Source organism: Phalacrocorax carbo, chromosome 7 (genome assembly GCF_963921805.1).
Source record: "Phalacrocorax carbo chromosome 7, bPhaCar2.1, whole genome shotgun sequence".
Classification (NCBI taxonomy): Eukaryota; Metazoa; Chordata; class Aves; order Suliformes; family Phalacrocoracidae; genus Phalacrocorax; species Phalacrocorax carbo.
This window is the reverse complement of record NC_087519.1, coordinates 51,631,612-51,654,607: the sequence shown is the minus strand read 5'-3', so window position 1 is coordinate 51,654,607 and position 22,996 is coordinate 51,631,612. Positions and strand designations below refer to the sequence as shown.

General features: G+C 41.9%; 1 protein-coding gene across 1 annotated transcript in view; it reads left to right on the top strand.

Moving 5' to 3' along the window:
- Positions 1-368: 368 nt before the first annotated feature.
- SPATA16 (spermatogenesis associated 16) overlaps positions 369-22,996 on the top strand; it is an 81,618-nt gene continuing 58,990 nt past the window's right edge. The window contains exons 1-2 of the mRNA XM_064455873.1: positions 369-1,008; positions 15,195-15,340. Of these exons, the coding sequence (XP_064311943.1) occupies positions 430-1,008; positions 15,195-15,340 (725 nt within the window). The 5' untranslated portion in view covers positions 369-429. The remainder of the gene's footprint in view (positions 1,009-15,194; positions 15,341-22,996) is intronic.

Genomic DNA, 22,996 nt, shown 5'->3' with positions numbered 1-22,996 from the left:
AGCTCTCAGAAATCAGGCCACGGTGATTTTTTGCACCCTGGGACAACACACGACGCAAGTCAGTCACGGGGTTTGGCTTGTTTTTCTTTTCATTAAAGCCAGATTTTCCCTTCCTGTTGCAGATATAACGGATAAACTGGCATTACTTTGTATAAACAAACGCCTTTTATTGAGAGCTATCAAAAATATTTAAGAAGCCTTGAAGTTTTACACAGGAAAGAGAAGTAACTACAGTGAGTCTGATATGCTATGTACTAACTATTGAAGATTGCCTATGATACGCCTAGCGGAGGAAGCATTTGCATGCTTTTTTTGGCTTTGCAATGTTTGAGAACACTTAACTTTTCTCCATTTTCTCCTAGGACTCTTTCTTTGCTCAAGAAAGCAACACTGCATCAGAAAGCAGCATTGACTTCCAAAAAAAATCTCATGAGCATGGATGGCAAGAATGAAACCTCTCAGCAAATGTGTAGTAGTAAGGAGTCGAATATAGCAGCGAGCAAATTGAATGATATTCCAGAAGCATTGCAAGAGGCCAAAAACCACCTTGGGGATGGAGCAGCTGAAAATATAATGGAGAGAATAAAAGCCACAGAGAAAAAGAAGGAAAAACAAAGTCATGATATGGACAGAGCAAGCTGTAAACAGAAATCCAAAACCAGTGAAAAACTAGCTGTGAAAAATGAAGAAACAACGTTAGAGACTGGCAATCGGTTAATCCCGACACCTCTGCCTCATATTCCCCTGGAAAGCCTAATGGATGTAGAAATGGAGTTGGTCTACACCGACGAGGAGGACATTTCCTTCGAGTTTGCTGAGCCCGTGGTGTCGACAAGCACAGAGTCAGCGTGCCGTGATTCGGAAAAAGCAGGTGCTCTGAGCGCACCTAATGGCAGCGCTTTGCCCCAGATTGACCAACAGCTTCAGGTGACCCTCCGGGAAGCCAGGACTTGCTACAGGCAGAAGAACCACCCAGCAGCAGTGGAACAGTTCTCAACAGCACTGGAGGTATGGGGTTAAAGAAGTACGATCACCGTAGCAAAGTAAATGAAAGGCTGTCATTGTACTGCCTGGGTGTAATAATACCAAAGTGAACAAGGAGCACAAACCTGTGTGGTTTAATAAAAATCCTGAGATGCAATTTTGTGTGAAATCTGAAAATTAAGAGCTATAAATAAATCATGGATGGATGGGGGCATTGGACTGAACCAAAAAAACCTCAGGTGACTTAGTATTTTCCTCTGTCTTCACCTGCATTTATGTACGGAGGAAATTTAAGTCCCATAGACTGAAAAAACAAAAGATGCTCCTCTCTTTAATCCCAGCTCTATCAGGCACAAATGGTGTCTCAATAACCAGGGGAGTTCCCAGTCTACCCCAGCCTTCCATGCACTACTGGGTGAAACGTTTAACCCTTTGGTTAAACAAAAGGTCTGTTTTAATCTCTTTTTTTCCCCTGCAGCATTTCCATCAGGCACACCGTTTCCCCTTTTTTTTTTTTTTTCCTTCTCCAAAGCCAGAAGATGGCCACTGAATCTGTGTAGAAATCCTTTTCTTTCTGCATGAGAAAGGACAGGTTCAGTAGTGAGCAAGCCCCTCTGGAGGCAGCTGGCTTTCTCTACAGCAGCTAAGAGTCCAAAAGCTACTTTGGACCAAAGTGTGTCTTGGCCAAAAAGGGGCACCAAAACCCCACTTTTCTGTGGAAAGACTTCTTGCCTGCCTGAGATGCTATAGAAATAGCTTTGGCTATGGTCTTTGAAAGTAACCTGTGATTTTCATGACTTTCTGCCTTTAACTGCTCAAACTTGAGCTGCCTTAAATGGATTTGTTCTTCAATAAGTAGATATTTCTGTGTTTTCAAAAGCAAAGCCCTTCCCAGTTTCAGGCTGAGCCCCTCCAAAAGGAAGTATCTAAAGACCTTTGACGTTTTTGGAAATCTTAGCCAGCCTTGAGTTTTATCAGTATAATATGAGAAGAAAAGAGCAAAAGAGGGAGTTCCTAACACTCTGGCAAGGTTGCAATTAATTTCAGGGGGGGAGGGAGGACAAAGGAGGTGTAGGAAACCCCAGCGGGTGGGTCGGGGTTACATCCACCAGCCTCCTGTTTCCTGGAAGCCGGAGCTAGCAGCTCTTACAGTAAAACTGATTGTTCAAAGTTGTATCATTATTCCCAGATTTCTCTAGTGCTGCTAATCTCAGTTAATTATATTGGAAATCCCTTGTATTATGACCATGTAATTCATAATGTGCCAGTAGAAGTCATGGTTCATAATAATCACATAATGGGGAAGGACTTAGAAGTAATCAGATTTTAGTTACCCTGTCGTGTTTCCATAATGCTGCTATAAAACCGACATAATCACAAAAAAGCACTAGTTATTTAAGCATTCTTTATCAGATTGATGTACAGTATCTTTCTCTTTCTCTCTTTTTTAAACAATGTAAGATAACAAAAATTGGATTACAATTGCTGGGAACAGACTATGATAAACTGTTTGCTTTTGTGCAGAATGAAATTTAATAATGGCGTCAGCCTCCCAATTTTTAGTAATGTTAAACCTGTTAAATAGTAGCACTCTGCAGCCAAAGGCTGCTTTCAAAGAGGCAGCATTAGCGCATTTTGAAAACAGTATCTCCAAGAGCATAGATGTCTTATAAACCTTGAAAGATGCCCTATATCCTCACAATTAACCCAGCCGCTAACATTTACTGTGTGGATGAGGGCTTGACTTTTTCCGCGATACATGATGCAAAAAAAACCCCATTCTCAGTAGCTGGAAGGATTTTAAAGGCCAGCGTCTGCTTCTCAAATAAAATAAATAAATAAATGAAACCCAAGAGAGGCATTTTCCACTTCACAGGAATATGGTTGGTGATTAGAATAAAGGACTTGCACGCTGGACTCTCCGGACCCTCCTTAATGTTTTATCTCCACTCTGACCCCAATCACTTCAGCGATGCACTTGACATCCTGAAAAAGGGTCCAACTCTACTTGTTTCAGTGCTGCACTGCCAAACTTAATTCAAAAGCATTTGTAAAACATTAGGGGCTTGCAGCTGACAAGCAAATATCCTATTCCTATATTTTTTTCTACAATATTGAAGACATTTTATTTTAAAACAATACCTTTTATAGCAGTAAGTGAATAAAATTAGAAAGTGCCATCCTTTTTAGGCTTTCTTTTTCTTCCTACATTCAGAAATGAGCTGTGATGGGGACAAAAACCTTTGTCACTTGAGAAGAATGGAGGAATTTTCTCTTCCTAAGAAGAAATGGAAAGGCTAGTTAATAGACATCCTGGTTAAAGATTAAGTAGAGATTAAAGAATTCCTTCCTGGGACTGTGGACAGAGTGACTGGGAAATAACAGAACTGTAAGGTGGGGGTTTCTCAGCAGTCTCTTAATCCAGGTGTCCTCAGAAGCAAAACCCAGAATATTCCTGAAATAAACTTCTGTACTCTGTTTCTAAAAATCTGCAGTGAGACACACTTCTCATCTACACCAGCAAGGCGGGGTGCTTCGGGAAACGATGATGATGACTGGGAAAGTTTTTCCCAACCCTGCATGATGCAAAATAGCCCATAATGGTTTTTGTCTCCTTGTTTGACATGAAGAGCAATTAACCACCCTATTCTCCCTGTACTTGCAACCTCTTAGCATATGTCTTTTAGGTCTTCTCTCAATTAAATAAATTCAGTGATCTTAGTATGTCCTTCCAGGTCATGTTTTCTAAACCTCTGTATCATTTCTGTTGCTTTTCTCTGCATCATCTCTCATTTGTCTATTTGTTCAGATATAGACAAAGTGGAGATGATGCAGGGAAAACCAGAAAACTTCAGCTACTGAGACTGGAACTGTGGTTGTTCTGCCCAATGCTTTTTGAAGAAATAAGCAGAAATTCCTCTGCAATTCACGTGGGTGAAGAGAAGCATGATATGTTTGTTATAAGCTCAAAAGTCAGGAAATTCAAAGTTATGGATTCTGGTGCAAAATGTTTACTGACATTTTTCAGATTTAAGGGAATTAAGGCTTTAGTCTGATATTACAACATCCACAGTTAGACATCCTGATCCAGAAAAGCCTGCGCTTAGCGTTAAATTTGGATAGTATCACTAAAGTTAGTGTTACCATACATATTACAAATACCATACCCTTCTTGGCTCTTTAAGCCAAAATGTCTTTTCTAGATCCATCTATATATTCATGTCGTATCGTCGTTCTTGAGATCATGTTGGTTTTCAGCTATACAAATAACTGGCAGTTCTGAAAGTCTAGCAATGAAATTATCGGATTGGGGAAAAAAAAGGAAAATTACTGGTCAGAAAGAAAAACTGAATTGGTTGTTTAATTTAGAGGCTGTTATATGTTGGACAGCATGCTGCTGATTACCACAGACAGAGGGAAGGCAGTGTTAGCAAGAGAAGGATTGGTGGCTTCTCACTATTTCTGCACTATTTAGCTACCATTAAATTAATCAGGAGGGACTTAGTGCTAGTCAGCTGCATTATAGTTGGCCTGAGAGAGGAAAAAATAATGCTTCCTTGGAGAACTCTCACCAATAGAGCTTAAGAATTAAGTACTTTCTGTTGCTAGTGAGGAAAATAGCTGAAGAAATTGGGGCAATAGTCTCTGCTCTTCTACCTCCTAGCTCAATAATACAGTACATTTTATATACTATATTGAGAAATGCTGTAAATTCCCCTAAATTTTTGGCATCCATCTGTTGGAACGTAGGGAAATAGGGCTTGAACATCTGGACTGGGATGTGAAGGGTATGAGAAATCGCTCTTCAGCTTAAAACCTCAGTGGAAGCCATACACGTATATCGATAGAGTCTCTAGCCAATTATTAACAGTTTAGCTACAAAATAACGTTAAACCGTTATGAGGATCGAAAGATCTTGTCTCAAACTAATCTCTTAATATCAGAGAGCGTAAAAGGCTTCAGAAACATCAGCCTGTTTAAAACCTGCACAAATTTAAATTTCAGACCCTGTTGTTCTGAAAATAATCCTCCCCTGTGACTAAAAAAATAAATGAGAGAGGTTCATGACTGCTGTGCACAGAAAGAAGTCCACAGTATCTCAGCACACAGCTTTCGGCGTAGAATATCTGAGAGACATGAAATGTATCCCACATGTGAGGTGAGGGCCTCAAACAGCGTGTGATTAATTCACCAGAGTGCTGTTGTGGTGCCTCTCCACAAGCTGGAATATCTCCATTTTCCACAGATGGCCATTACGGGCTCCGTTCCTATGGCAGGGAGATAAACATTAGTGCCATCTTTTTTGCCCACCTTGAGTTTTTAGATTAACCTGTGGCTCATTGCCTTGTGATTCACTGCGTGTAGAGAAGGCTTTGTCAAGACCACGCGCCCTCTTCCAGGCAACAATATCTGCAAAAAAGCACATATTTGGAGGTGGCTGTGGCACCGGTGCCTCACGGACAGGATTACGTACCAGCGGAGAGCTGGGCAGCGCAGTTCAGCCGAGCCTTCCGTCAATTTTGTAATATGAGAAGCAAAAAATTAGTATTTCCTATAGAAATACCTATGTGAAAAGAGGTTCATCTTAAGCACTCCATCCAACGGTAGAGCACGTTAGAAAAGCACAGGCGGCTTTTTTAGAGGCACCGCTGCAAGGGCGGTCCTGGGAGCACCACAGGATTAGGGGATTTGGATGCGCTTCCCGTTGTGACCATTGGATCAGTGCTAGATGCTGCAGAAAGACAAGGGCACGGCCACATTTCTGCCCACCCTCCCTCAACATTGTCTTTTTTTGCAGGTGGGCCTTGAGGTCCGAGCCAACAATATATAACCGTGTGTAATCCCTTGCTTTATGGAGCAGAGACTGGAATTACTGGTCATCCACTGGAATGAAAGGGATAGAAAATACGGCTTTATATGGTCTTCCCTATCCCCTCTCACCAAGAAAAGCTGTTTAACAGTTTTAAAGACACAGTTTAACACCATGAAAGTCTTCAAGGGAAAGCTTGTGAAAGACTAAATATTTATTTTTAGCACCAAGTTTCTGGAGCTAAAACATTAGACTCATAAATAATCCATCCTTATCATTAGCACAGGTCCTCTAGAAGCTTCCTGGGAGTACGCTAGGTCTTGGGCAGAGAACATCAACGATGGCACTCACTGATCCCCCAAAGCCTGAGTGTGAGGTGCTGACTTTACTCCCTAGAAATAGCCTTTTCCTCTAATAACCAAGTACTTTCCTAAATATGGCCTACTCGTTTAACTTGCTTAAAAAAAAAAAAACACAAACCCTGATAATCAGCAGGTTTTCTCTCCCTACAGTCCCATCACTATATTTTTAGGCTGCAAGCCAAGAAATTGATTTTCCCCCCCCCCCTACTGATGCTTATAGACTTTTATGGCTGCAGAAGATTTTAGACGAGGAATGTGAAGCTTACAGATGGCTCAAATCTGGCTTGTGGGATAGAGTGGGAATCTGTTATAATGATCCATTTGGACATGCTCCCATTTTTTGATCACTGAATTTGAATCTATTAATCTTCTAGACATTTCCAGCATGCCCATCACCATGAAATAAAGCGGAGGAACTACACGGCTATTTGTCTATAAGGATTTGTGCCCCTGTACTTCTTGCCTGAACTGCTGTTACATCTCTGGCTTATAAAGTGCTTTTTTCCTCAAAGGAATGTTATGTGTTGACCATAAAACAATATATTTCCTCACTCGTGTGTGTGTACGAGAGCAAAATCCCTATTCCAGAAAGGACAGACCGTATTTTCCAATCGTTTTGGTGCCAGAGCAGATCAGTCAATTTCTAATTAACTCTAATTGGCTTCCTCACATGCTATTAAATTATTTACCTGGAGGGGACAGGTGCTCAAAAGCACCAAATATTTTCTCCATACTTTGCAAATGCTAAGCAGTACAATATTTGATTAAAAATAATAATCACCCACTACTTGTCACTTACAATCAAAAGCCTCATTGACCTGAACACATGCAAACCACACGTTTTACAATCCCTGAGAAACAGAGACAAGGTCCACGTAGTAGATTTATCAGTAGGTTAGACAAGAAAAAAAATAGAAAAAGAAGAGGGAGAGAGACTCGGGACAGCCTTGGATGAGGCTCTAGCCCATCTTGAAAAGCATGGGCTCAGACTTTTGCTCAACGGTCACCGTCATGCGTGGCTGAGGGCATGTCACCGCCGGCTGGATCCATAAAGGGCTACTCTGAAAGCTGGGCAGCTAAAAACCTCTAGGGGCCTGAAGCCCGCAGCTCCCCGCACGTATCACAGGCATTGTGATACCCAACAGCAGAGAAACCCAAACGTGGGATGCTACCTCGCACCTCTCAGTGTAAAGCGATGCCTTAGAGCCCGTCTCAAAGTCGAGCTTCTTTTACGTTCAAGGCCCTAAGAAATCGGAGGTATTTATCCTCTCAGCTGCCATCTGCTCCTGGAAGGTATCCTACAGGAACAGGGAGGGCAGAGCAACTCGTGTTTAATTTGCGGCTCTAGGTGCTTCCTGGCTAGAGCCAACGCAGCATAAAAATGCAATGACAATCAGGTTAATTTATAGGGAGAAAATCCGGCAAGTTCGGAGTCGGTTCAAACACCAAAAGCAGCTAACGCAGGCAAGTGGCAGCCACAGAAGATGTGCTGTTAAAGAATTTTCTATCTGCAATGTCTTTAAATCATACTGCTGCATATCTACATAGGCTTTGCAGCGGAGAGACGGAGATGCAGGCTGAAGTGGGCACCGAATTGGAAAGTGTTCATGGACTGATTTGAGAGTAACTTTATCCATGAGGACAGTTTAGAGAAAATGTGTTATTAAAGTACTTTATTTCCATTTAGAGATTCACACAGGCAAACACAGACAGTAGGTGGTGACAGCTGCTACCAGAACCATTTGTTATCTTACTCCTGTTCAGCTTTTGACAGTGTAAAATGAATATAAATGCTGAAAAGCTTTACAGAGGTGAACCAAACAATAAAAAGTAGGGGGGAATGAATTCTGGTTAGGTTACTTTAGGGAAGAGCTTTATTTCTGTTTATTCCTGAGGCACGGATATGCGCTGTGTTTCTAACACTGACAAAACTGTTGAGAGGATTCTTGGTGGAGTTTACCAGACCCACACCAACCCGAGGTGGGGAGCAAGAGGAGAGCTGGCCTTGCAGCTAGCTTTAATGTCATATCCAGAAACGGCATGAAAATAAGGCTTCAGCAAATTATTGCTTTTCCCTAATAATCCTGTCCGTCAAAATGGAGTGAACCTTTCACATAGTTTGCCTTAATAAAAGTGCTGGTGAGATATCTCTGTGTTTGGACTTAGCAGTAGCAAATCTCTTGGCATCAAAGGGATTAAATTAGTTGGCCTGAAATTATATTGCTTTTTCCAAGCAATCATGACAGCTCTCAAAATCTTGCTACAATATAGTCACATCACACCAGCTGACAGTTGCCTCCAAAAAAAACATTCATTTTGGCCAGCTCCTCCTGTGAACGCTATCAACAGACCGATGCTCCTGCTTCAAAGTCCAATAGGCATTTTGAACTACAGTCCTATCAAGAGGAGGTGCTGGTATCAGTTTTGACTTTTTTCTGATTGGTTTTCACATGGAATATTTATACTGTCCTCAGCTTGGTTTGATCCTGGGCGGACTGACAAATTTGGGTATTACCAAAGCAACCTATAAAGGAGATTTCAGTATGTTTGTACAGATTATAAAGTTCCTCCTAAACTATTGTAGCATATTGATTCCACAGTATATGTTTCATTAGAGAGCTTCGGTGTTGGGTTTTTCTGCGACTACTCCTCTCACCCCAGCAGTACTGATAACGGGAACGCTCCATAAAACAGGGGTTGGTAATGAGGCACAGGTTTATAGCGCAGCACACAGATTAAGCTGAAGTCAAACGGATGCTCTTTTCCTAAAACCTTTGTTCTTGATTTAATGCTTCTGAGGCAAATTATTTACAATACGGGGAAGACCCCTAAGTTGGCAGTGGGGGGAGGTAAAGCCTTTATCTGAGGCTGGGCCAATAAACAGGAATAACTTGGGCTTAAGGGTGCTGCACTGAACATCGTTATCTTCTGTGGGAGGGAAAGATTCACATCAAATTTATTTTTATAAAGCAGCATCCACCTATAAATGAGCACAAACTAAAATGCTGTATCCTCTGAATTTGGTGGGCACTTGAAATCTCATTTTTGCAGAGAAATCTTGTCTCCAAAAAGGGCTGAAACAGCAACAGCTATGCAAAAGCTGCCAGCCTTTGGGGAGGATAAAATCTAGGTTCAAACATCTCAAACATTCTGCCCCACCTGGTCACCACATCCCTTCCATGTCCCTCTGGTTCCTACAGAAAGGCTGGTTGTAGCCAGAGAAGGAATTTAAGCCTAGACATAGCCGGGGCTTAAGATAAACCCAATGGCAGTGTGGGGAGAGCAGGCTGAACCCCACCCCGCCAGACGCCACGGTGAGGGCAAGCAGCCTGCTGAGTTCACCAGAACCACGCTTTTCTGGCAAACAGTGGTTTTCTGAATAGAAATAGGGACCGTTCCTCATAACTTAGCGTATCCAAGGTGTATTTGGCTCTCAGCCAGTGCTGTGTAACCAATAAGACAGCAAATGGGTCCTGCACAGACGTTATTATTTCAGAATCCAGTGCTAACTCTGCATAGAGCAGCTAATATGGCAAAAATATCATACGTACGTATTATTTGAATTATCCATTGCAGAGCACATTGCAGGGAGCCCAGTAAATTTATTTTGTCTTGCCCGACATCTGCATTCATATTTAGTAGTGAATTATATATTTTCAATATGTTTTCTAGCAAGTTATTTACACAAATCTCATTAACAATAAAGACAGGGGGTTTATATACAGTTCCTGCTCTGCTGAGTGAAATTGCATACCAAGATGTCAGTATGACTTTGAATAGAAGCTGGAAAGTTATACTGCATGAAATCATATCATTGAGAGAAAATCCTCTCCCTTTTATTCTCCATACTGACTTTTTTGCTCTCCACTGAGACAAAACCACCATTAACTGGCTCTTTGTTACACCAGTTTCCCGCGGTATTTTTGATAGTCCCTAATAGTTGTAAGGACTGGAATACAGTGTGATATACAAAAAGCGGTTTGTTTTCAGCCCTGTGTGAGGCTTGCTGTCAGGTTTTGAGAGTTATTTTCAGAAGTAGCCTTCCTTAGCAGACATTTTCTGGGATGCAGTCAGTGCTCGACTTGCCAGGTGCCTGATGTGCAATGCAGTGACGGTACCAGGCTGATTACTTGGATGGCTCTGAAGTGATGGCATCTGGTTAGGACTGTTGGCTAGTCAGAAGAAAAGACACTAATTAAATACTTCTTGCCTTTTCAGGTCTGTCCCTCTGATTAGCCACTCTAAAAATCACTCCAGGGAAAACCACAAAGTTATCTTTAAAGCAGAGAGGCACGATTAAACATTCCTCTGCTAGCAAGAAATATAATAATAATTAAAAAAAAAAGGAAAAGCAAAGCGATCAGCTCCAGCAAGGCTAGCAGGTTATTGCTGTATTCAAACTAGCTCTTAACCCTTTCAGTCTGGCAGAGGAATGCATGAGTGACCTCATGGAAGTTGCCAAAGAATCTCCTTGACAGACACCATTTGACCAAATTCACTTGTTTTCCCAGGCTAAATTTGTTTTCGAATACGCATCTGTATCCCCGCCATGCATATCTATTGGGCATCTTTTTTAAGGCAAACCGTATACCTGAATTTAATCTACACCGAACCTGTAGCAGTGATTAGTAAACCGTTACCGTTGCCTTTCTCTTACACCTGAACCTTTCACCTTGTTTTCGGTGACACCAGTTCCAACGTACGGATCACCGGAGCTCTAGTGTTATTCTTCCAAATTACACCCACGCTAGTTAGGAAGCTACCTTAACGATCAGCATTTCCACTGTTACCAAAGCCATGGTGGGTTTGGGGGGATCTTTTCCCCCCTTTGTTATTAGCTAACGCCAGGGAGGTCTTTACTCATAACATTTCCCTGCTTGCTACTGCCAAAATGAAAGCCTTAATACCACAAGATCTATGCTGAGTTCACAGTGTCACAGACTTGTTTTCTGACCTTTGTCAAAGTACTTAATCACAAGCATTTATACAACTGTGGTTTCAGCAATATATTTATAGGGTCCTACACATTGCAAGAGAAACCTCCTTCATCAGTGAAAGTATAACATAATCAGTGCAAGTTCACCGCTAATACAAAAATTGCAGGTAATGTTTTAATTCCTTTCATATCATTTATATACTCAGTAGCTCTTTGAATGGGATAACCCAGCAGTCCTCTAAAGGGTGCACGTACACAAAACCTGCACGATGGCCTCCAGTTGTAACAAGGGCCCCTCTGGTTGGACTAGATGATCCCTGAGATCCCTTCCAACCTGTGATTCTGTGAAAATATCAATATCCTTTAGCAGGATCTTTTTAATTAAATATTATTTCTGGAAAAATATTCCAATCTACTGACATGGGTACTCTACTCTCAGGTAGACTAAGTCTGAAAGTAAAAATACTGTTAGATTTGCTAGCTAGAGTAAAGGACAAAAAGGTGCATTGCAGGTTTTTAACCCCAGATTGGCTGTAAAGCTTCAGAAGTTTAAGTTGCTCGCTTTGATTTCATAGCCTCTATAACCTTTAAGATATTGGCAAGATTTCTGCCGACCCAAAGCTCACCAAAGCCTTAGGTAAGACGTAGCCCCAAATTTCCCAGTTTGGAATTAAAATTCTGTCACATAACTCTGGGAAAAGGAACCCTCGATGGTACAAAAGGCAACTGCCCCTCCGAGCCCGCATCTCTCTTTCAATCGCCTCGTGAAAAGACCGTAAGGTATTCAGAGGAGTGAGATGGAGCTGTTTTTACCTGTTACTTAAAGCACTCCAAAAACACCAGCAGCCCTTCCGATCTTCAAAGGTAGTGCTATTGGACTGCAGACTACAGCAAGATAAAGAAAACTCGGTTCTGCTAGGTGGAACATGAAAATCGCAAACAAATCTCCTCCCTGCTCATTACGTCTCTGCATGGCACAGCCTTTCCTCTTCCCTTTCTCTCAGTCCAGCAGGGCTTCCCAAAGTTGCAACAATCCGTAGCTACAAAGGCTCCTTTGGATCCCCAGGAAACTTTCCTTTTTTCTCATCCCTCTTGAAACTCAGATGTGAGTCTTTCTACAACTCTTCCCCGCATCCCCCACCTGTGCTGCAAAATCCCACCTCGCTGTCTCCTTCCTGCCTAACTCCTCCCCGGAGAACTCGCCCAGATGAGCTTTCTCGGGTGCTTTCTGGCACTGCCTTGGCCTCATCCCCCAAAAAAACACTCATTCAGACTCAATATTTGGTGGCAGACAGGACAACGCAAGGAAAGAGCCCTTGTCCTGCTGCATAGCCAAGTCCTTTTATCAGAAAGGTTAGAAAAATGGAATGAAGGGTGATGAAACAGACACAAAAGGTATCACCCCCATCAGAGCTTGGAAAACGATGGTGGGCTTTTCGGGCCGAGCTGAGATGGTTCACCCAACAGAACCCTTTTCCAGCGGTCTCTATATTGTTACCCAAAAAAGTCCCTTATACCAGTGAGTGCACGTAATTGTGCATCTCACTGATACCGGACACTAGGGCTATTTTGTATATTCACAACTTTTCTGCTTAGTACAGAAGTAGCCATTTCTGTAAAATGAAGTTGAATCTTACTTTCGGTGCGCGTTTGCTGTTGTTCGTATGGCACTAGCGTGGAGAGATCTCAAACACATTGATCCACTGCAGAAATGCTACACAAAAATCAGGAGACAGTTTGGGATGCAAAAAGCATAAACCCAGATGGTCCCAAACACAGGCACATGCCTTTAAAATATTACTCTGATTTTGTGAGATAAAAGATTGAGTTATTTGTTGTTTCTTTGAACTCTTACTTCTGAGATGTCTTAGGGAAGACCTGGCAGAACCCAATCTTCACTGTATTTAAAGATATTTTCTGAATCCTTATCTGTTCAGATATGGTTTACAGAGACTCATGTCTTGGTTTTTGTCAAAGATAACTGAGGGGTTATGCAGGTCTAAACATAACTCTCCGTATCAGCAGTAAGACCCGAGGAAACTCTGAATTGCAGCACTTTATACTGAAGGGATCCCTAAATGATTCTTTTCTTCTCACAATCATTCAAGAACTTGAAAGTCCGGGGAGTAGCCTCAAATCTCTCATTCCCATAAATTTAACGGAGGTCACAGCATGGCCAATTCAGCTGAAAAGTGTTATTACAGAAAAGCTTGATGATACTTTTATGTTCACTGATGTGAACATAATTCTCTGGGTCTTTTAGCTACATATAGCATGTCTTATCCATACAGACGCTTCAGCAGATATATACGCTACCATGAGCAAAGTTAAAAGTGATGAATTCTCTGATTTATAACTTCTACTGATAACAAGATGATAGAAAATCTTAAATGTATGGGTGTTATTATATACACCGTGTAACTTCACTCAGCAGAGAAGGGATGTGAAAGAAAAAAATATTTATCACACCTGAACTCGGGTGACACTTCCCTCGACGCCCCTTGTTGCCTGTAAAGAATTGTGCTGATTTCTAACCAATGCACAAAAATCTTAAAGATTGGGTTAGCTTTGTAGGTGCTTAGTGTGGACGCGGGTCTATAATCCTTCTTGCTTTTAAGGATCACACGCGGGAAGATGCACATAGAGAAGAGCTTTTTTTCTTGGCAGATTTAATCTTCTAAAGAGATCTCAAACTGCTGAGTTGGCATTGCACCTCCTGAAGATCAACCGCTGGCTTTTAACTACATAGGCACAAGAAACTAATTATTATAACTAAAGTCGCTAGTGATGAGGAGCTAGACAAATGGACCAGATCCTCCTCCTTCCATTTTAAAGCTTTGGTGACTGGCAAAACTGGACTTAAAAGTCCCTTGGTTATACCCCATTTAAAGCAGAGGCTACGTTCATCCACATTAGGCTGCAGTTGCGTATCAGCGCTGTAAGGGTCCTCAGCACCGGTCTCAGTGTGATCCAAGAATTTAAGCACACAGCTGAGATAAATATTAGTTTGTTAATTTTCATTAGAAATCTACTTTTAAAGCTGATTTGCAGTGAAGTCACTTAGTCAGATTAAATCATTGCCCACTGAACAATCCTGTTAGGGATGTTTATCCAAGCAAAGGACACTGAATTGCATTTTCATTAGTAGCACTATATGGTTATTGTCCTTAAAGACAAGGCTTTTAGGCTTAATCTATTTGTTTACAGTTGTATCTAATTGTTTACAGTGGAATTTTCTTAAGAACTAAAAGCTAATTTTTACTACTCTCTGGCATTTCAAAAGCAGGTTGCCTGTAGATTAATGGAACAAAGATCTGAGGACCAAAGGTGGTCCTGCCCAGCATCGTAGCTCTGCCAGCGCTGAGGACTCGCTGAAACTTCAAGGCGTTGTGGCTTATCTAATTCCAGTGATGCACATTATGAAATAGAACATTATTTAATGAGACAATCACCAGCTGTGATGAACGGCAGGTGATTTTTCTATCAGGGAAAGAGTATTTTCTTAAACAGAAAATATGATGTTTCTCTCTGCTAAATTCTATATGGCTCAAGAAGATGGCAAAGATAGTCGATCTCCTTCTTTTTACTTTCTATGGCAGTTTTCTGGAAGGACAAGTCCTCCCATTAAATGAGGGGGAGAGTTGCTGGTTTCCTTGCCTTGTGTCACTCTCTGCTGTCCTACCCGCGGGACAAAGGCAGCAGCGCCTAAGGCAGGGTTCACCACTGCCTTACGGAAATAAGCAAATAGCTGTCTGAGGCTCCTCCTTCGCCCTCGATCTCAAGACAGCCATGGATTTTGGGAGCCTGAAGTTGAGCCTGTATTTTTGAAAATGAGGAAAAATATAGTTTTGCTCCTAAGAGTGTTTTTTAGTTTTTAGCTTATTACCTGCTCTCTTGACTATCCCTTCCAGGAAGATGACACTGCATTTTATATTACATTCACTTGTATTTGTACTGATTTTTGTAGTGCTAACTCTAGTTAAAGTCAGGGTATGTTCTACTTACAAGTCAGTTTTCTCCATTTATCAGTTAGAAGAAGGATTTCTACCTAACAAAAGGTGTATTACAACATTAGTAAATAACATTTTTGTTTCTTGTACAGCTTTGCAGTAAAGGTGCTGCTATAGACAATCCCTCTGAGTCATCTCCAGAAGATATTTCCAGTATCAGCAGTTTTATTGAGACAAAGCTTGTAACCTGCTACTTAAAACTGGGGAAGCCTGACGTTGCTCTGAATCATGCACACAGGTAAACACAAATATCGATTAGATACACTGCTAAGACTGAAATCAAAAATTAAACATGACTATGAGAAAATCCTGTGCAGGAAGAATCAGTCTAATAATGAGAAAAGAGGAATCAATAAAACCCAACCGACACGTGACACTGATGTTTAGACTGGACTAATTCTCAAAATTTGAGACTTGAAGCCACAATAGCCACGTAAACATTGCCTGCTTTGGTAATGCAGTAGGAAGGTATATACAGGTGACTCATGTACATAGTTCAGGGCACCCTTAAGATTGAACCTAGACAAGCATAAACATGCTCAGCCTGTTATGACAGTAATGGCATTATGAGCTCTTGATCTTTTTCTAAGCCAGATTAGGTCAGGGATGGCTTCAAATTATCTTCATTGCATAATTCCTCTTGGGCTCACTTGTGATCCACATCAAAGGCCAGGACCACCAACAATACATAAAGAAGGACGAAACAAAACTTGCACTTGGTGGAGATGAAGTTCCCATTCGTTTCAGATGAGTTAGGATTTTGCTGGGTTTGTGCTGCCTTTAATTAGCATTCAGGCATAACGACAGGTTCTGTTAAGCGCGTGCGTATCCTGCCAGCAGCACTTCATTACTGAGGTCTCTGCTCATTTTTTCCCCTTGTAGGAGATGTGCTAGGATGGACACTGCAATTAGTGCAGGGTGAGGATTTTTCCCATACAGTCATCTCAAATGAATGTAAAAGAGTAGTTACAGCAAAAGAGGAGGCGCGTGCTCGTGCCTGGTGCTCAGGGGACAGCCCTGAAGGATAACCCATCAGTATAGAAACGCGATGCCATCGTGGCGGCAGGTTCATTTAGCTACACGCAGAGTCATGGGAAGTCTGAGAATCCTGACTTCACAGCAAAGTCTTCGTTTCCCGCCCCCACTCATCCCCACCCGTTTCCCAAGCACTTTTTGTGTGTAAAGCTATGCCTACCTGGAGCCTATCCACATTGCGGGAGGGCATCCCTGGGACTAGCTCCGAGTACCGGCCGGGCTGGGGGCCTGGATGCCCATGAGTGGTTAGAGAAGAGTAGGTGCTCTCCCAGGGCACGTCTGGCAGGCACACAAACCGTGTTCCTTTCAGGTGGAGTATTCTGTTAGGTGAGCCGAAGCGTAAGAGGTGTGGAAGACTGAGATTCCCATTAAAAATAAATAAAAGCAAAACAAAACGCACTCCTCATGCAGACTAAAAACGAACCACGTTTTTTCATGGCTTCTCAAAGACCACGTTAGAGAAGAAAAAAATAATTAAAGTTTTACTGGACTCCCAACTTTTGGAAAAATTGTAATGATTGCTCTCTAATTCTAACTGTGATTTCCAAGAACACTAAAATAAGGAAGATATTTGGATAGCATAAATACAACTAGAACAGAAAATATTTTTCTATAACTCCTCTAAAGTATCTTGGTTTCAAAACAGTGAGATATACTGACCCCAGTGCTACAAAAAATAAAGCCTATTCAGACATGCTTTGGTTTCGATTGTCTTAAAACAGAAACCATGACCTACAGAGAACATAAATGCAGTTAGATTGAGATCACTGGAAAACTGAAGGAGGGAAAGAAGAGTGAAGATTTTTTATATATATAATTATAACAATTTATTCTTAACTCCTTTAGTTACATAGCACAAAGAAAAGTGGTAATCAGTAATGCCTCTCTTCAATATAATTCTTCTCATAATTTGCAGAATGGGAATAAACCTACTGACCATGGTTGTCACACTGTAAAATGCAGGAACTGATACAAATGCATAGCACTAAAAAAATATTTTGAGGCCTAATAAACATAGGCAAAACTTGAAATATAATCGATAGCTATATTTCTCAAAAAGAACAAATAAACTACTCCAAGCTCTCCTAGTAAAAATAGCTTACTGCCATCAGTTAAGTAGTGCATATAGAATTTTTATTCCCATTGAGTTTTTATGTCATCACCGCATTGTAATGGTTTGCTGGTAATCCTTTGGCATTAATCATGAATCCAAATTAAAAAATTCGTTTCTGCATTTATTTGCATTTACTGAACTATTCTTTCTTTAATTTCATGTAAATTTCACAGCTCCTGCATTCATTGCCGAAGCCTTATTAACCAAAAATCGGCCTTATTATTCTCACACATGGCTGTATCAAATATATAGAAGTGGGTTTCGCTAGGAAGAAATCTTACAAAATATCACAACTTGAGAAAAATTCCAACAGCTCGATTTTAAAGTGTTCAAGAACAGACATCTTCAGGGGAATAGCTTTCCTATTCTTAAGAAAGGCAAGGGAGTACAATTTATATCATCAGCTTTAGATCCTGTATGAGAAGCTAAGTCTGAGTCCCCCTGAAAAGTGGAAATTGTACTCTCTGGTTTCTTGATATCAAAATTTAAGGCTGCCTTTAGCATCGCTGGCACAGCTGAGGACACTGGCTGGGTTCTGATCATTTGTCAGGCTGATACAAAAGATTTACCCTTTGCAATCAAACACTATTAAAAGCCCTTCTCATCTGTCACAGCTCTGAACAAACGTGCCATGGATTGACCTCACCAAGCAACATCTGCAGTAACCTACTTGACCACCACTTTTCATCATAAGATAGCCATCAAAATAATTCCTAACTTGCAGTCTGAAGCTATAAAATGAATCACACAATATTTACATGCCCTGTGGTCCTTTTGGCCGGGGCATTATGGCATACCAGGGTTTAATGATCTTAATAACCCCATATGGCTTGCTGAGAAATTAGATTTTCCCTTTGGTTGCAGAAGGCAATTTTCAATTACAGCAGATGGCAAAACAGTGAAGGTCTGAGAAGTCAAGAACTGACTAAGAAACCTCAGATTAGTACTTAGGCCTTATGTTGCTCAGCCTAATAACGTCAGTGGTTGAATTTTTGCCCCAAATGAAAACAATCTTGAAGCAGAGCACAGCATTTCAGCAGAGCAGTCCCCCAATTATGCCTACTCTTCAGAGGGCCAGGCCCAACAGAGAAATCCATAAAGCTGCAGTCGCATGTGGAAAAGGCAGCCGCAGTGCCTCACGTACACAGCTCAGCAACTGTTAAGATTCAATTTCGTTCGAAATTGGAGAGCGCGATGCTGAACTCCACGACAGCTGAAGATGGAGGATCCTTCAAAGCATGATACACACTACTTGCTCAATGAGACTCTATATTCCCTTATAGTTTCTTTCTTTGTTTTGCTTTTTTTCCTCCAAGCAAGCTAAAACGAGTCTACCTCGACACCACGTGACTTGCTGTTTGCACATGGGAAAACAACACAGAAACTTTTCTGTCGGAAATACGCTTTTTGCCACTGCACTAACACCTCCTCAGCCGCTGTGGTCCTCGTGGCACACGGGATTTGGGGAACGACGGACCGTGGCTTGATCCAGTTGCCTAAACACAGACTGCTGCTCATAGACATCGTGTACATGGATCAAGCACTGGAAAACATGGAAGAGCTTAATGCCACCTACCCGGCAGCAAGGGAAGAAAAGCATTTTGTTTCATTTCCACCTGCCTTTGGTCACTCCCTGCCCAGCTGCAGTGGGGCTGCTGGTGCCATAGGACTCCTCTGGAAATCAGCCCCTCAGCAGGGGAAGGAGGCTGCCTGCCGTAGGTGAAAACTCGCACCTTTCCCCAGTGGCATTGCCATCGTGCCATAGGAAGCCCGTGGCCGGTGGTGGGAGGTGCGTTGGGAATCGCCATCTGGGAGGCTATTTGCAACCTGCCTCCTCCCAGAGCATCCCTGGGCTTCACTCCCTGCCCTCCTTCCCTCAGTCTGTAAATTGTGGACGTAAGGGCCTGGGGGAAGGAGAGGGATCAGGCATTGTGGCGTGTTTCTCTAACATTACCTCTAAGTAACACCTGAAAAATATGTTCATGATAACGAGGATTGCTGTACAGAGCTATTAAAAATCTTTGGGGGTTAGCAAAGATTCTCCTGTGTCCTTGCAGACTCGGCTCCGCAGCATGACCCGCTGCCAATTTTCTCCTTCCCTCCCCCTCGGAAAGTCAATGCATAGGGAGCGTAATAAATCTGCAAAGCTTTTTCTGCTGTGCCTTTTTATGTGTTCGGTGGAAGGCAGGGCTCTCTAATGCCTCTTGCACAATTCATAGGGAGACACATGAAGTAGAAAATAGCACCTCTGTTAAGTAGTACAGGATTGCTGTAGTGATGAGTTAACAGAGGGAATGTCTTATGGAGGCACAGTGGGGAGGGGGAATCTAAAACAGCTGAAGCCTCACAGATTTAATTCTAAATCCTCTGCATTTTTCCCAGTTACTTTTCAAACACTTACAAAAGGTTTAAAAATAATTATTCATGATCGAATTTCTGCATTATCTGCCAGAAAAAAGGACATCTCAAAACTTGGTCAGTGTATTACAGACAGGATAAGCCAGGACTCTTTAATCCAGATGAATTCAGAACTTTCAGATCCAAAATTCAATATTCAGCTACTTCTTCACTCCCTAGCTTCCTTATTTTGCACCTTTAAAACAGAACTATATTAAAGTAGGTCGAAGGATGGAATTCTAGTGTAAAATTAAATAATCAAAAATAAATAATGCAATGATGCCGTGATGCGGTGCTGTCAGTGGGCATTAAAATGGGCACAGAATAGAAGAAGAGCTCAAGGAGAGCATAGATTTTTAGGTAGAAGTAGAAAAATGGGAAACATAATGGCTGATGCTGCTAACCTGTGGGAAGTCTGTAGTGTAACGTATGCTTTGCTCGAAACTACTCTCCTAATCTCTTTACCTCCTGAAAAGGGAAGAAAAAGGAAGAGAAGAATTAGCAGCATCTAATTACTTCAGCAATTGTGTTAGGCATATTGCAATATACATAATAGATGAGATATTATTAATACAAAGCTATTCCATTGAGATGCTCTGGATAATATAAACCAGAAGTACTCTTAAAATAATTCCTTCTCACGCAGCATTTGGAGTATTTCTAGGTACTTCAACTTTTTATTATTTTTTAAATGAGAAGCATTTTCTCTGTATTCTGATACTCGACTCTGAATTGGGTTGGTATATCAGTGACATAGTTCTTATTTTATGGGCTGAGTCTTCCTCCATTGAGGTCAAAGGTTACATTCCCCTTGACTTTGATGATGCTATATTGCAAAATCATTTATCTACACAACGTGTGGTGGAATCCTATTTAGGAAAGGCACATTTGGGGGAAATTAAAAAAAAAAAGTGCTGTGGAAGAAAAACAGTTCCTTGTAGAAGGAGAAGTCTAGCAACACTGAACCGTTATAAGAGTTCAGATACATGACAGCAGTCCCAATGGCATCACAAAATTCGGTGATCAAGCAAGTGGTACTCATACAGCTGGAAAGCGAGTGGGCAGTACGTCATGCAAACAAGGCAGGGAACGCAGAGTATCAACTCTTGTGTTAAGATGTTTTGGAAGCTTTGAAACAAGATCTTTCTAAATATCTTTTTGTTCTGGACCAGAGAACATTCTCCTTTTTACCACCTTCACAGCTGAGGAATCGAGACCTATATAGCACATTCATCTTACGCTTGCAATTCAAAGTAAATTGCTGCTGCAAAACCTTTTAGCATGGCAGTTATATTTCACTTTACTGACAGAGAAAAGGCGTGGTGTGAAACCTTTTTTGGGAAGCCACACTTCCTCCCTTCCTGTCTGTTTAGGTATGAAAATTTCGTGAGATGTTTTTTTCCGTGCGCTGAAGGTCCTCACCTGTAGATGCCATAAATGCATTTATTTCTGAATGGTTGTACAAAAAAATCCGACTGCACAATGTCAAGTCAGATGTCCTCCTTCAGCGTAGGAGGATTTGGTCCTCTTCCTTCATCCACCTAAGTTTTCTAGAAATTTTTCTGTCGTTGCTTGCAGCTGTCGGTTTGGTTCAGTGGCGATGACTGTATTAGAAGGAATTCCTAATGATTTATCAAATTACCACCAAAGAGACCCATTCTGGTCTCTGCCAGATTTGCCTCAATAAGCACCAGCCATTACAGCTACATCTACCAAGTGGTCCTGGCCTCTTTGTCCTCCAGCTTTTTTCTCTGTAACAGAGATGTTATCTAATTTTGCATGTCACTTCTTTAAAAAGAGAGAGGCCAGGGGAGGGATGGAAGGGTGCGCCTCCTTCCTTCGGGCACCAGAGCACTCATGCAGGGTCAAAAGGTCCCCAAGCACAGGGCAGAGTGGGCACAGTCACAGCCAGCCATTTGGTGGTAATGGAAAGAAAACTTCCCCGTGGTCCAACAAGTCTGAACCTCTCCAGCCACCAACAGACTGAAACCAAGGTCAGGAGAAAGGCCCTACCTCCCTCAGGTATCCCTTCAGATGGCTCTCCTCACCACAGACACCCTCCTTCTCCCTTGAATTATTCATGCGCGCTAGCGCTGAGGCCACCACGCTCTTGTCCTCCGGGAGAAAGTGCTTCTGCGTGCCTGCTTTCACAAGCCTACCAAATATTTCCACCAGCTTGTTGCAACAGGGAAGATTTTTTTCCCTTTTCAGGATATCAGCTTTGGTAAACTCTCACGTAGGGCAAGGAAGCCCACAAGCTTTTGTGTATCCAAGACACATCCCTCTTAGTTCCCTACAACAGTACCAGAGGAGAAGTGGTTTAGAATACAAAGTTGGCTGCAATCAAACTTACCACCGTGAGGTCCCCAAACACAACTTAAATAAAATCATAACACAGCTGCACGTGCAAATTGCAGGCAAATATGATGAGATTGATTCCTGGCTACCGTAGGGTTCAGAAATTTGACTGCTTCTAGTAGAGTTGAACTCTTAAGCCAACCCTTGGGATCACAGAACAGAGCATGGCAGGCTCAAACAGAGGTAAGATTAGTAGTACACTGCAAACACTAAGCTACCTGCCACATAGATGAAACAAGGAGAAAGAAGAAAGTTGAAGTTCAATGTAATTGTACAGGATTCGACAGGTTCATCTGTAAGTATATTGGGGCTGGATCACCAGCTGTACTGATTGACAGCATTCACTGGAGATAAAAGCATTGTATTGCTCTACAGCAACCGAATCCATGGTTCTGCTGGATACCAGTGGGCACATTACTTGCACTGACATTGTACTTAATGTTGTGGTGAAGAACGCCCCAGCGACTACATTCGTCCAGTCGCTCCGTACCAGCGACACGTGGACGTGCCAGCACAGCGCGCTGCCCTACCGACCCGTGCTAGCTTTACATGTCTCTGCAGAGAGCCTCAGACTGCTTTAGCACTGAATTTTTACTTCTGATAAATCACCTAATTCCTCTCTAATAGTCAATAATAATTGACTATCAAAATGCACCTGTACAGAAGACCGCACTGTATCATAGGAAGGCATGGACGACTAAGAAAAAGAAAAAGCTTCTGCCACTCTAATTAAAGAAGTAACTGCACGCACCCCTACGAACAAGCTGGCTTTTACTCACAGGACTAGCAAGAAAAATGAGTTTATCTGCTTTAGTGGTGGAGTGTATCTTTTGACTTGTTTCATCTGTAGAATCATCTCATTGACTTTTTCTTGGCCTATAAAGGCCAAACACGAATGATGCTGTAGACAGTAGCAGAGGCACTTTTTCATGTCAGTCAGATTAGCGTTAAATCTCCGTTGCATTTGGGAAGGAATTCAATAGAGAATGT